The sequence below is a fragment of the Macaca thibetana genome, chromosome 2 (genome assembly GCF_024542745.1).
Source record: "Macaca thibetana thibetana isolate TM-01 chromosome 2, ASM2454274v1, whole genome shotgun sequence".
Lineage (NCBI taxonomy): Eukaryota > Metazoa > Chordata > Mammalia > Primates > Cercopithecidae > Macaca > Macaca thibetana.
Genome location: NC_065579.1, coordinates 179929557 through 179944812, shown reverse-complemented (window position 1 = coordinate 179944812; position 15256 = coordinate 179929557). Strand labels below are relative to the sequence as shown.

At 38.8% G+C, this 15256-nt stretch overlaps 1 protein-coding gene across 4 annotated transcripts in view; it reads left to right on the top strand.

Moving 5' to 3' along the window:
- The window catches only part of NSUN3 (NOP2/Sun RNA methyltransferase 3), a 221149-nt gene that overhangs the window by 66727 nt on the left and 139166 nt on the right, over positions 1–15256 (top strand). For 2 of the 4 annotated variants that reach the window (XR_007723237.1, XR_007723238.1), the window contains exon 6: positions 4965–5025. Coding sequence is in view for 2 of the 4 variants with exons in the window: in XM_050778987.1 (XP_050634944.1) it covers positions 4965–5067 (103 nt within the window). In the remaining 2 variants the exon portion in view is untranslated. Of the gene's footprint in view, positions 1–4964; positions 8485–15256 lie in introns of those variants that run through there. The other 2 variants (XM_050778988.1, XM_050778987.1) reach the window with 2 other exon arrangements.

Sequence of the window (15256 nt, the reverse complement as noted above, 5' to 3'; positions counted from 1 at the left end):
ATTGTTATGTTGAAACCCAGGGAAAGCATATGCTACCTTAGGAAAGAGAACGTTTGCCCCACTGGAAGCTATTTAATGGTATACGGCATGACTCAATTAAGCTTGCTATGGCTTGTCAAAAGGAATTTTCCACTGCGTATTGCTATGGAATAGCCTATTACACACAAATAACTACACAACCTAGCAGAACCAACAGACTAAAAATGTATATAGTTCATTGAAAAATAAAACACAAAGGCATAGCATCCAGCTCCTTCTTAGTTCTTAAAAGCCAGTGGAAATAGAATTGCAGATATTAACAAGAATGGACAAAGTTCAGAGAGATTGGCAATGGTGAAAGGAAAGGAGAGGGACAGAGCTTATATCAGCTTACAATTTTTAAGTTGCAGAGAGAAAGACTATTCACCTATTTATCCACACAAAGTGTTAACAACTTTTTCAAAATGGTAAACCTTTCTTCGTCAAGGTATTTACAGTAATTGCTAGGGTGAGGGGCAGTGGGGAGAGAACTGGAGAACTTGTGTTGACTTGTGAATTAATGTTACTGGGGAAGGATTACTGTGGGCTCATAGCTTACAGCTGCCAACTCTCAAAAGGGAAGGGAGGTTATGATGGCGACAACTAGCTCTGATGCCACTGGAAATTGTTTTGTGTGGTATTTTTAGTCATGAATACCCAAGATAACTAGTTATACCACATTTTCACCTGATAATCATTTATCTTAAATTGATCATAAAAGCTTCAGGTTAAGTCCTATATTGTAATAAATGTGTTTATAAACACAAAGTTAATCTTTGAGTTAGCAAATTAAATTTTAAAGAGATATAAGCTCCACCACACTTTCTTCCTCCTTAGATTTAGTAGAACCCATTTTTTAAAAAGCTTAGCACTGAATTACAGGTCAATTTTAAAATGTCTTCTTTACTCTATTGTTTACAGCAGACATAACACAAATCAAACTACCTATGTTCGTTCTTCCTTAAAAGACTGCTTTGTGATAGTAAAGATAATCTCTGTAAATCTTCTATATGAAGCTGTACCTCTGCCCATTAATGCATTATTTTCAGCTACCTAGTCAACTTGGCCATATAGAATTAATTCAATAGATTCTTCTTACACCCAACAGTATTGAGTTGGCAGAAGCAATTTGATACAATTTTAGAAAAGGTGGTTTTTGAACCAGGAGAAGTTTAAGTGATATCAGTGTCAGAGCCTAGATTGAGCCAGTCAGGCATGTTTCAAGAGCAAGGGGCAGTGTGGTAAGGCATGAAGGGTTTAGGATGCACCACCAGGAAGCATATTACTACTCCCAACAAAGTGTAGGTGTTCAGCTATCTGGTCACACCTTCTATTAATACATCCACTGAGGACTACACTATCTAGTTCATGTCTTCCCCATCAGAACTTTTGCCACCATCCTGGCTGAATTCATCATGTCTGTGGAAAACCTATCCAATATCCTGCCTTCCTGGCTCCTTGATTGCCTCTTCTCCAACAGCTTTTGTCTCCATGTTCTTCATTCAGTAACTGACACTCCTGAGCATTTCCTAGAACCTGGCATTGTCTAGAGTCACACTCTCCAATGGATCTTTCTGCATTGTTTTATCTGCTCTATGGAATATGGACAGTACCAGCCATATGTGTCTATTCGTCACTTAAAATGTGGCTAGTGTGACTGGGTGAAGTGGCTCACACCTGTAATCCCAACACTTTGGGAGGCTGAGGTGGGCAGATCATTTGAGCCCAGGAGTTCGGGATCAGCCTGGGCAACATGGCAAAACCCCATATCTTTAAAAAAAAAATATATATATATAAAAAAATATATAGATATAAAATAAAAAATATATAATATATTATATATAATATATAAATATATATTATATATTTTATATATATATAGAGAGAGAGAGAGAGAGAAAATTAGCTGGGAGTGGTGGCACGTGCCTCTAGTCCCAGCTACTTGGGAGGCTGAACTGGGAGGATTGCCTGAACCCAGGAGGCGGAGGTTGCAGTGAGCTGAGAATGTGCCACTGCAATCCAGCGTGACTGAGGAACAATTTTTTTCTTTATTTGTTTGAGACAGAGTCTCACTCTGTTGCCCAGTCTGGAGTGCAGTCGTAAGATCTCAGCTCACTGCAACCTCTGCCTCCCAGGTTCAAGAGATTCTTCTGCCTCAGCTTCCCGAGAAACTGAGATTACAGGCGCCTGCTACCATGCCAGGCTAATTTTTGTATTTTTAGTAGAGACTGGGTTTCACCATGCTGGCCAGGCTGGTCTTGAACTCCTGACCTCAAGTGATCCACCCACCTTGGCCTCCCAAAGTGCTGGGATTACAGGCATGAGCCACGGTGCCCAGCCCTGAAGAAGAATTTTTAAATTTTAATTAATGTAAATGTAAATAGTCACATGTGGCTCTTGGCTACCATATTGAACAACACAGATCTAAAATTTCTCCACCTAAGAGTATTTAATCTCAGTACCTCCTGTTCTTCCAGCTTTATTATTCTCTCATTTTTATTAAACTGCAATCCAGTTTTCTTGATACCTATAGTTTTTAAAACTTAATTCCCTTGAAGACTATCCTTTACCCTTCTGGTTTTCTTTCTTTCTTCATCCTGGACCCTAAGGTTAATGCCTTACAACTTACAACACAGAGCCCTCATCTCTGTCATTGTCTTACATTCCCATTGCACTTGATATTGAAACTTGCAATTCTATGTCAGTCCGTAGTAGTCCATACCTCTACTGATAGATCCTACATCGCTGAGCATTGTTTAGAAAAAAAGAAAATCATACAGTAGACAGTGCAGATTGATGTCACTACAAGTTTACAGAACTGTGCAGATTTATTTTACCACAAATTCATGCTCACCTAAGATTTTTACACTGCTCAAAAACTTTGACTATTCCTTGGCCGGCTTTCTTTTCTGTTTTCATTAGTGACTTTTTGAAACTTGGACTATTCTCTACGTCTCTCCCACATAAACCCTCTCCTATTTTCTTTAGAAGATGCCCCTGCGCCGGGCGCGGTGGCTCACGCCTGTAATCCCAGCACTTTGGGAGGCCGAGGCGGGCGGATCACGAGGTCAGGAGATTGAGACCATAGTGAAACCCCGTCTCTACTAAAAATACAAAAAACTAGCCGGGCGAGGTGGCGGCGCCTGTAGTCCCACCCGCTCGGGAGGCTGAGGCAGGAGAATGGCGGGAACCCGGGGGGCGGAGCTTGCAGTGAGCTGAGATCCGGCCACTGCACTCCAGCCTGGGCGACAGAGAGAGACTCCGTCTCAAAAAAAAAAAAAAAGAAGATGCCCCTGCCTCCTGATTGCTTGAGAGAATTGTGGCTATCAGAGTGAATGTCCTTGACTCTACCTTTCTTGACTCACACTCCTCTTCTCCTCAGTTGATTTAGAAACACCACCAGCCACCACCAAGTTAGAAACTTGGAAGTAATGTTCCATTTTTCTCTTTGCCTTTCCTCACTCTTACCTCTAGATAATAACCAAGACCTGTCTTTCTTATTATTTTTCTCTTAATACCATTGGCATTGCCTTAGTTAAGCTCACTGAGCTATTGAATTTTCTTTCAAACTCATCTTCTTACCTACTGCCTCATACCTCACAGTCTACACTCTCTATTGCTGCCAAAGTGCTCTTCTTACAACAAAATTCCATCATGTCATTATTGTGATTAAAATATGTCAGTGACTCCCACTTAACTACATGAGGAAGTCTGAGCTCTTATATTATACTAAGCTGTCTTGCTTTGAAAGCTGGATCTCTCTCTCTCTCTCTCTCTCTCTCTCTCTTTCTTTCACACACACACATAAGTTACATTCTCTTTTACTTTTTTCATAGAAATTTGAGTAATCCTATTGAGGAAACCTAATTATCACAATGGTTAAAGTGTCTCAACTCCAGCTCATTGGTTAGGATACCCTTTCAGTAATTTGCTAATTCTACTAGGGCACCTGGTGGTATTTTTGCAGTGAACAAGAAATTTGAAAATACTGTCTTTTTGTTCTCATACTTCTATCTGGTAACAATGTATCTGTATTGTAGGCTGCAATGCTTAGTTTTTCTACAGTGAATTGAAGAAATAGTCAAACCACTTTCAAAACCTTGTTCATTGAACTGAGAGATGTAAATTAAATAGAGAATCCACTACATTATGAACATGCTGAAGCATGCATACAGTGTGGGAAAATTTCAAAATGAAATAGGCTCAATAATAAGGTTGGAATGTCAATGGATAAATCCATAATTGTCTTCTGGAGGATGCTTCAAACCTACAAGGAATATCCAAAGGCAGAACAGCAAATGAGAATATCTTAAAATAGAAAAAGAAGTTGTACTTCACATCAAGGACAGTCAAAAAATAGATTGTTGGGGTAGCACAGAAATGATAGAAAAATCTTAATCTTCATAGTCTTATCAGTTACCCCAGAGTATTTTTTAATGTGAAAAATTAGTGTGATCTGGAACTACTTCTGCCTTTAACTGAATTTGTGACATTAAATAGGCCTAAAACTTTCTAAACTTTGGCTGCCTAATTTTTAAAGTAAGAATAGGTTATCTCTAAGAAAAGTCAATACATTTTGAGCCATTACTATATTCCAGGTATTTACATGACTGGTGTTTTATTTGATCGTGTCTCTTCTCTTTGTAAAAGTCCTCTGACCTGTAACTGCAGCTGAGGCAAAGGATTAAAACTGTACACAAAAGTCAAGGGAGAAAGAAAAAAAATAGTGGAGAACCAAAATAGATCTAAGAGGAGTGATAAATACAGGAGCAAATAAAGCATGAGAAGGTGACGGGAATTACAAGGGAGAAACAGGTGAAAGAACCTCGTTGAAGAGTACCACCAGCTATGTTCACATTCTTGGCAATACGTTCATTTTGCTAAACTGGCATTTCTATTAAGCCAACATGACAGAAAGCAAAGTTGTTTCTGTTTCTCTTTCACAGCAGACCAGTCTGTTTCCAAGCATGGTGTTTTTCGCTCTTCTGCATCTCAAAGTTTGGTGATGTAAGTACCATGTATAATAAAGGAGCTGAAAACATTCTCTAGGACCTCAGTGTTTTATTAAAATATTTATTTTAAATGAACAAATGTAACAGTGTAAAAAATTCTGTATACGTATAGTTTTATACAATTTTAAAATCCACAAAGCTCTAAAACATTGTTAACAATTGGAAAATAAAATTAAAATAAAGAGCATTAATTTAATACCTCAGATGATGCTGTTCTGTTCAAACTATATTGCCTCATGAAATCAAAGCACTGTACTTACTATTAAGCTGTAGGATTTTAGTGTTCAGTGTGTCTTAGCTATTGTACATCACATGATTTTTCAATTCTTCCACCAATTTTCTCTGTTTGAATTACCGAAAAACCTTGATTTTTCTGTAGTGTCTTATGAGGCTGTTTTCTCTCCAACTTTCCATAAATACAGAATTTATATATTAAAAAGAGCTTTAGTGTTTTCAAGTTATTTCACAAATATTAAAATAGTACTGCTTGGGGTTAACTTGATAATAACATAAACACCTTCTTAAGCACTAGAATCTCATAGTGACCCTCCAGATGATACAGAATATACCTACATTATATCTTTAAAATTTCAGAATAGCTTCAGTATGAAACATATAATTACCCACGTTCTCACTGGGAGCTCAGTTAGCAGAGAGTCATCTGAGAATCCCCAAGTCCTTAAGCTTCAGTTTGAGAAATGGTGCTATGGTCTTTATTGATACTGCTCAGTAGGAAAACAAGGAATCTCCTCTGACAAGTATATCTTAGAAGATTTGCCAGGAGAAAGAAAAGCACAGGGAAGTTATAATTTAAATAAAAGGACAGAATATTTTTGGTATAGCCGTTCCCTACAAATATATCTTTCCAGGGCAGGGACATTTGTTCCTTGCTCTGAAAAGGGGACCATGTAATTTATCATCCAACTAAGACATTTTTGAGAGTAGAAAAGCAAGCTATTAATAATTACACCCGAACAACTGTGTGACCAGGACACCCTGTGAGAAGAGTGAGGGAGGCACTCATGCATTTGAAGAGATCAAATAGATCTCATGCTTCATGATAAATGTTTTTGAAGCCAGACATGAGCTCCCTTTAATCCCAGCTACTTGGATTGAGGCAGGAGGATTGCTTGAGCTGGGGAGTTTTGGGACTAGCCTGGTAGGCAACGAAGCATGAGACCCAGTCTCAAGGAAAGAGAGAGAGAGAGAGAGAGAGAGAGAGAGAGAGAGAGAAACGGAAATGCTTTTTTTTTTCATCCTGCACACTTTCTTGCGATTCCCTTCCGCAGAAATGAGATACTCCCCCTTTCTGTGCAAATAAAAACCTCCCTAATTACAAAACAACTTCCTTTCACTCTGCCTGAAATCTAAAGCATGAAGGTCTCCTTTTAATCAACAAATCAAAATACATTACAAGCACTCTCTAATGACTTTAATCTGATATTATTCTTAATGTAGCTTTTGACAAGAGCCCAGCTGAGATAAGTGATAGGCAAGATGAATAGTCAAAGCTAAGGCAGTGGCTTTCAGACTTTTTAGGGAACTTGAATCATGTTTATAAGATGACATACCAATGTAAGCCCATAGACATACAGAAAGTTTTATTACACAATATTTATCCTTAAACTTGTTATGTATTACACACACACACACATATATGTACATGTATATGTATATATGTATAATTTTTTTGAAGACTATTCCACTTAACTGACCTTGACCCCCACTTAATTGATTTCATGACCCATTAATGATTTGGAATCTGCAATTTGAAAACCACTGCTAACCAGCCACTCCCTTTTGCATCCAGTTAAGTAAAAAAGGTACATAAATGGACAATGTAAATTCATTTCCATGTGTCTTTACAAAAATTCATTTTACTGGTTTATTCTTGGTTTAAGAGTTGATTTTAGCACATTAAAAATATCCTATATAAGGTGTTATATGCCATGTCATTCAAAGCCTCCCTTCTGCCTTCCCCTCTAACCCTACCCCATGTAGGCCTGTGATTATTAATTTCTCTTAGCTTTCAGTGAATGTTTTCAGATTACTTGGCCTATATTAATTATATTATTTTCCATTTTGCCTTGTGTACTGAGAAACACAGCTAAATTCTATAATCAACTGCAGCAGTTATCTCTGTGTATCTCCCTTCACCTACCCCATTCTCCACGTGGCTTTTATTCTCTCATTATCCTTCCTCTTTAATAAAATGATCATGTTGTGGAAGATATACTGGTTAACGGTATATGTACCAGAGTCAATCTGCCTGAGTTTGAATTCTATGCTACTTTCTAGCTGTGTGATGTTAGGCAAGTTACTTAACCGCTTTATATCTTAGTTTCCTCATCAGTAAAATTAGAATAACAGCAATGAGAAGAACAATGATAAAACCTATATCACAGGCATTTTGTGAGATCTAAAAGAGGTAATACCTTTAGGTACTTAGCACATTGCTTAGCCCATAGTAAGCAGACAATAAATGAAGCTATTGCTAGTCTCATCATCAATTTTAGAAGTAGACATTACAATTAGTTGAGGGTTTCTTTTTCTCCTTTTTTTTTTTCTTCTTATTCTTTTTATTTTTTTTTATTGAGGGTTTCTTTAGTTTTTAATCTTGTGGAACTCAGAAACTCCCGTTAATATAGTCTCATCGAAAATAGTTGTATAAGTTTGTCTTTGCATCTTCTCTACAGTAGCCCCTTTGTCAGGTGAATTCACAGAATGTTTTCTTTCGGAATCTTCAGGCTAGACTTACTTATTTGTGATATTTGTGTATGAGTTTGTTTTCCCACCAGTATGTAAGAACTTTGAGGGTCAGAAGCTGTTTTATGAATCTTTGAGTTCCCCTAGCTCTTCATTCCCTGCTTTCCTGTAGTGCATGTTTCATAAATGTTTCATGAAATACATTAATTTAACAGGTTCTTTTGAATATCAACAAAGGAAGAAAGTTCTCAGCAGAAAGGAGTAAAAATTCAAACAGAGGCTGATGAAAGCACAAAGAGAGTTTCATATTCAGAACATTAACTGAGGCAGTAAGGCTACAGTAGAATGGTCAACTTCCCCATCAGAGGTGGTTAAGAAAATAGACTTTGATAGTAAGTCTGGGTATACACTTTTGTCTCTGTTACTTCCTAGTTATGCAAATGTGGGCAAATTGTGTAACCTCTTTAAACTTCATGTCTCTCAGCTCTACAATAAGGATAATTAAAAGATCCTGAAGGCCCAAGTTCTAGTGTTTCATAGCACCATGGGATGACTATAGTTAACAATAATACATATTTTTTAAATAGCTAGAAGAGAGAATATTGAATGTTCCCAACATAAAGAAATGATAAATGTTTGAGATGATGGCTATGCTAATTACTCTGATCTCATCACTATACATTGTACATGTTGAAACATTCCTATGTACCCCATAAATACATACAATTATTATATGTCAATTTAAACAATTTTAAAAAGATCATGGATGTAAAGTGTTTAGTATATACCTGATGTATAGAAAGCAGATGTTGTATTAGATTTTCTATTGCTGCATCACAAATGATAAAACTTATCAACTTAAAAGAACACAAATTTATTATCTTACAGTTCCCATGAGTCAACAGTTCAGAATATTTTAGTTGGGTTCTCTGCTCAGGATCTCAGAAGGCTAAAATCAAGGTGCAGATTGGGTATGTCCCTAACTAGAAGCTTTCCTGGAAAAAGATCTCTTTCCAAGCTTGCTCAAACTTTTGGCAAAATTAATTTCTTTGCAGGTACATGACTGAGGTTCAGTGTTCAAACTAGGAACCACTTTCGACAACTAGAGGCCACTCGCAAGTCCTTGTCACATGGCCTCATGCCTAAGCCTCTCACTCTGAATCTCTTAATTTCTTCTTTCAGGAAAGACCCCCGGTCCTTTTAAGTGCTCACCTGAATCAGCTACGCCAAGAACAATCTTTCTTTGAGTAACAGATGAAAGGTTTTTAGCTGATATTCCCTCACTGTACATCTTTGTTACTGTGAGCATCCTGCCGCTCTGATTCTATTATTTACATACACATATTATTTATATAGCATGGCTCTTAACTATATAATCAGGTGCTAAGTTGGAAAAACATTTTTTTCTAAGATTAGAGGAGAAACTAGGTGTGTTGGACTTATTGACAGCTGGTGGTCTCTACTATAGCACTTTCCTAAGAGGTTTTCAAAGGTAATTTTGATTGTATGTGTGTTAGTCCATTTCATGTTGCTATAAAGGAATACCTGAGGCTGGATAATTTACAAACAACAGAGGTTTATTTGGCTCATGGTTCTGCAGGCTGTACAAGAAGTATGGCACCAGCATCTGCTTCTGGTGAGGCCTCAGGAAGCTTTCAGTCATAAGAGAAGGCAAACAGGAGCAGGCTGTTTGCCTGCTGAGAAAGGAAGTAAGAGAGAGGAGGTGCCAGGCTCCTTTTAACCACTGGATTTGTAAATACAGAGCAAGAATTTACCCATTACTGTAGGAAGGGCACCAAATCATTCATGAGGGATGTGTTCTCATGACCTAAATGTCACCCACTAGGCCCCCCTCCAACACTGACAATCACATTTCTACATGAGATTTGGAGGGGACAAACATCCAAACTATATCAATGCACTGTTTGCCCTCTATATTGTTTCTAGAGATAACTCTACTATATTGTTTTCTTATTATTATCATGATCTAGGACACTGACAAAGAGAGAAAAATGTTTAAATAGATATAGAGTTAGGAAGACATTGGTTCTCTCTCTCATTCCTCCTGTCACAAGTCATTGAAACATAAAATATGTTACAACTTTCAGTTTTATGAGTTATATTCAGCTATGAAAGGAGTACAGAGAAATATAAAATTATCTCTATCTTCAATGAATCTTCGATTTGGTTGCAAAGGTAAGACACATGTTCACATTTCACAAATGTGAAAAGTTAAATAGCACTAGAAGGCAGTATATAATTATAAGACAAATGAATAGTGAATGGAGTCAGAAAGGATGGAGTCATAATTATAAACCAGAGAGAAGAGGTCAAGGATGGCAAAAGGAAGTAGGAGAGCATAGATAAATCCACAGAAATGGGCAAGGTATCACCAAATAAAGAGAAGGGAAGAGGATATAATAGGAGGGTGGAGTGGTTTCAGCAGAAACACAGAAGCACACGCAATGTAACGTATGAATGGTGCAGTGGCTAGAGTCCAGAGTTCAACTAAGTGAATAGGAAGAGATAAAGTTGAAAGTGTAGATATTATTTGGAGCCTCAAATATGAATCCAAGGAATGTGGGCTTAATCCAAAAGGCAATAATAACCCATTGAAGCTTTTTCAAAAGAGGAATGCCACATAGAGTAGATATTGAGTAAATATTTGTGAAAAGATGAATGAATACATAATAAATATACTACTTTAAGAAGAGTAATGGTTTGGGAAAGTTTGAATAGGAGGAGGAAGGCTACTGGTTTTGGCTGTACAGTATTAAGAGTCTGAGAGAGGTTCATAGGATCTGAGTTAGGTCACATGATAGCAGTGGGGCTCCAAAAGGAGAGACTGATAGAAAGGAAGAATTAACAGGATTTGAAGACTAATTAGATATGGAGAACGGGAAGAGAGAGGAACCAAAAATGACTCTGCATTTCCAGCCTGGATAATTTATAAATGATGGTAGCAATTTACAGTTTTCCTGTATGCAAATTGAGGAAAATAACAGTCTTTCATAGTAAGCATGTCTCTATTATTATTGTTATTGCATAAAATGTCTAACATGGTACTTGAATGATTATTAATTTCCAATAAATAATTGTTATTTTAATATTGTTATTTTTATCATTAATATTAATTCACAATCCTTAGATCCAAACAATTCTGAAAGTCTTTGGTTGGTTGGTTTTTGTTTGTTTGTTTGTTTTTTTTTTTTTTTTTTTTTTTGGATAACACATGCAGTGATCTGACCTGAAGTCTTTTGGCTGCAAAATCTTACCCAAACTGACTGAGAATATTTACTGTGTAAATAACCATATGTTTTTCTCTCCAAATATTAACATATTTTTGAAAAGATATTTAGTTCAACCTCCCGACCTACATTTGCCCATTTCTCTGTCTCAACTCCTTGGCCTATTTGTCAGTATGACAGTAACTCAATCAAAGGGACAAATTTGGATACTGACTGAGATTCTCTTGGGAGTGTTAAAAACATATGGTATATATGACATGTTACTCTTCTAATATTTGAAAACATCTAATTTCAAATTACATCCAGCTTGAGAGTTTTGGATAAAAGGTGGTGGACCTGGCCGGGAGTGGTGGCTCACGCCTGTAATCCCAGCACTTTGGGAGGCGGAAGTGGGTAGATCACGAGGTCAGGAGATCGAGACCATCCTGGCTGACACGGTGAAACCCCGTCTCTACTAAAAACACAAAAAAGCCGGGCGTGGTGGCGGCGCCTGTGGTCCCAGCTACTCGGGAGGCTGAGGCAGGAGAATGGCCGGAACCCGGGAGGCGGAGCTTGCAGTGAGCCGAGATCGCGCCACTCACTCCAGCCTGGGCGACAGAGCAAGACTCTGTCAAAAAAAGAAAAAAGGTGGTGGACCGTATTACTGTTGATTGAAAAAGGAAAATAGAACTACTTTGAGGAGACAAATAGTTGATGAGAGATATGTTGAGTTTGAGGTTACAAGAGCACAGAAGTGAAACTATTTTCTAGGCGATTGGCGATTCCTGATTGGATTTTCAAGCAAACAAGCAGGATACACATAGAAGTGAAATTTCAAGTCATGAGTAGGAATGAAATCTCCTGGAAAGACAACGGAAAGGCAATGGGAAGAAAGCTGTAAGGGGATTATTGAAACAAGGTATATGTATGCACCACATGTAAGGAAAAGCCCTGGCTAAGCTCCCACAAAGCTGGTGTTTAGTAGGGTTGAAGCTGAGTCTGTAAGAATAGGCTGAGATGGAAAAGAAGCAGGAGAGTGCCATACTTGCCAAGGAAAGAACTAACTTTAAGAAGGAGCAGTCGATTACTAGAATCAAGTGCTACAGAGAGGTCAGAGAAAAGAACAATCATAGCAGCAAACAGATTGGATTTGTTAATTTTAGAGGCTCAATGGTAATGAGATGCTATCAGAGAGGTAAGAACAGAGGACTTAAGCGGGGAACTATAGCAGCCTAACTGGATTTCATTACTTCTTGAGTATACTCATTCCTGGTTGATTCGAGAACACAAGAGGCAAAGAATCACAGAACTTATAGCTAAATCTAATCATATATTCTATCCCTCCTGTTTGTAGTTAAGAAGGCTGATGCCTCCAAAGTGGTTAAGATTCTGGTAATAGTCACATAATGAGTTCATGGCAGAGTTAAGACTAGAACATGAATACTGACATTCCCAATTACGTGCTGTTTCTTCTCTGTACTAGGCATCAAAGCAGTGCACTCATCTAAGGGTTCTGTTTGAATGACACCTTTAGGTATTACTGCAGCACCCCCTTAGTATAGAAGCAAAATACTCCTCCACCCGTTCAAGAATAAAGAGGCTTATTAAAAAGCGTTTTCTTTACACTAATTTGCCCCTTACAACATTGGTATTTTATAAGGAATTGAAAACTTTACACGTTCATATATTATAACTTTCAGTAAACCCAATAAAATGTTCTTTTGTATCAATATCCATTATTCTGTCCAGAAACTCTTTCAGTAGTTTGTTTATTTATTTATTTATTTATTAGACGGAGTCTCGCTTTGTCACCCAGGTTGGAGTGCAGTGGCCTGATCTCAGCTCACTGCAAGCTCCGCCTCCCGGGTTCCCGCCATTCTCCTGCCTCAGCCTCCTGAGTAGCTGGGACTACAGGTGCCCGCCACCACGCCCGGCTATTTTTTTTGTATTTTTAGTGAAGACGGGGTTTCACCATGTTAGCCAGGATGGTCTCGATCTCCTGACCTTGTGATCCGCCCTCCTCAGCCTTCCAAAGTACTGGGATTACAGGCGTGAGCCACCGCCCCCGGCCCCTTTCAGTAGTTTAATTTCTCTTAGTCTTTTCTTTGGGGGGGTGGGGGTGGGGGGTGGGGGATGGAGTTTTGCTCTTGTTGCCCAGGCTGGAGTGCAATGGCGCAATCTCGGCTCACCACAACCTCCGCCTCCCGGATTCAAGCAATCCTCCCGCCTCAGCCTCCTGAGTAGCTGGGATTACAGGCAAGCACCTCCACACCTGGCTAATTTTGTATTTTTAGTAGAGATGGGGTTTCTCCATGTTGGTCAGACTGGTCTAGAATTCCAGACCTCAGGTGATCCGCCTGCCTCGGCCTCCCAAAGTGCTGGGATTACAGGTGTGAACCACTGTGCCTGGCCTCTCTTAGTCTTAATCTTTATAACTTGCAGAATCTTAACAGCTCAAGCAGATCTCTACAGAATAGTAAACTCCTTAGAGGCAGGGATTTTATCTTATCTTCGTATGTCTGGCACCCTAAAATGATGTCAACAACATAGTATATGTTCAATAAATGCTTGTTGAATGAACAAATAGGTGAATGAATGAATTAGTGGAATGCTCAGTAAACCTCCTTGGGAAACAGTGGTAAGATAAGGTATTTGGCTCAATCCCCTGACCTAGTTAGCTTGTGCTTGCTTTTCCAACTCATCTCCAACAGAAATAGCCCTCAGCATATTTGCAAGCACAATAGTATCCCTCAATCAAAGGGAAAATGCTTGGATTATCTCTCAGAATTATTGCTAACAGGTTTTACTTACTTGGGTGCCAGTGACCTTTACTGAAGACCTGGGACTTCGGAAAGAGGTCACGGAGGTGGTAGGGGAATGTTGACCCTGGCCCTCTAATATTCTGATTATATGTTTCTTTGCTGCTCAGTCAGTTTCTTTTGGGGCTTTTTATTTTGTTTGAAATGCAGCCCAGAGGGCAAAAAGATGTACCAGAAATTCCAGCCTGATTTGGAAGGGCTCTGTAGAAAGCGGCTTATCAATCCTTAGCACTTTTCCACATGTACTACACAAGTATGCCTTATTTCAGAAAATTTGCAAAGCAGTAATCATATATTTCACCCTGTATTATAATAATATATATTTCTCTTTCCCGAGTGTGTTGTGCTCTCAACTGTTTAGCATCTAATGTCACAGATTTCCAGCACTGCCAGATTAGAATGCCTCAAAGGCCTAATGACTCCGGAGTGTCTCACCATCATCTCGGTATGGCTAAGCAATTCCCATGCTGCTCAGGCCTCAAAGGCCTAATGACCCCCGAGTGTCTCACCATCATCTCGTTATGGCTAAGCAGTTCCCATGCTGCTCAGGCCTCAAAGGCCTAATGACTCCTGAGTGTCTCACCATCATCTCGGTATGGCTAAGCAGTTCCCATGCTGCTCAGGAGTCACATATTGTGCTGGCAGGCTGCCTCGCTGGTGAGTTACCTTGAGACAGAAATGTTGTCAACAGTGGAACAGTCAGTTTTTTCCTTAAAGCCCTTTATTCACTCCTCTCCCCCAACTAGGTATAGCCGTATTTCTAGAGCAGCAATCACAAAGTACACCTAGTGATTTTGTCAGGATTTCTGTCTAAACTAACTTAAACAGCTACATGAGTGGAAATACACCTCCCTGGCTTCCCTGCCAGCCTACCCTGAGAACATTCTGGCTTAATTTCTCTCTTTAACAAGACCAAGAAGACGGTCTTTTGCATCTCCATGAGAAAAGTATTTACATATTCAGAAATCAGCTTGGCAAACCAGAGCTAAGAGTATGGGGAATAAACATTGACTCTGTTCTTTTTTTCCTCTCAAAGTTGAGAATATGATAAGAGCTAAAACTTGGCAAAAGAGAGATGGCAACAGTGATGCGACATCTGTCAAAAAGTGTTGATCAGTGGAGGCCTCTCTGCCTACCTTGTGCCCCCTTGGACTCTCAGGACCTTGACAGGTGTTTCCCTTCTTCCCCCTTCCTTTCCCTGGGCTGGCTTCCTGAGCTTGATAGGGGCAGATGCAAGCATTCCACAGCTTGCATTGCCTTATTTAAAATGCACGGTGGGTAGAAATTAAAATTAAAATGAGTTCTTTTTTAAGCAAAAATGTCACCATTCTCTTTCAAAGATGATAACCTGAGTAATGACTCTTAAGAGAAAAGATTGGTGTCAAATTATGAGGCTGTGCTTAGTGGGCTTATGATTTATGTATAGGAATACATCATTTTTTGACAAAGAGCAAGATGAGGTTGAAACTGTGTT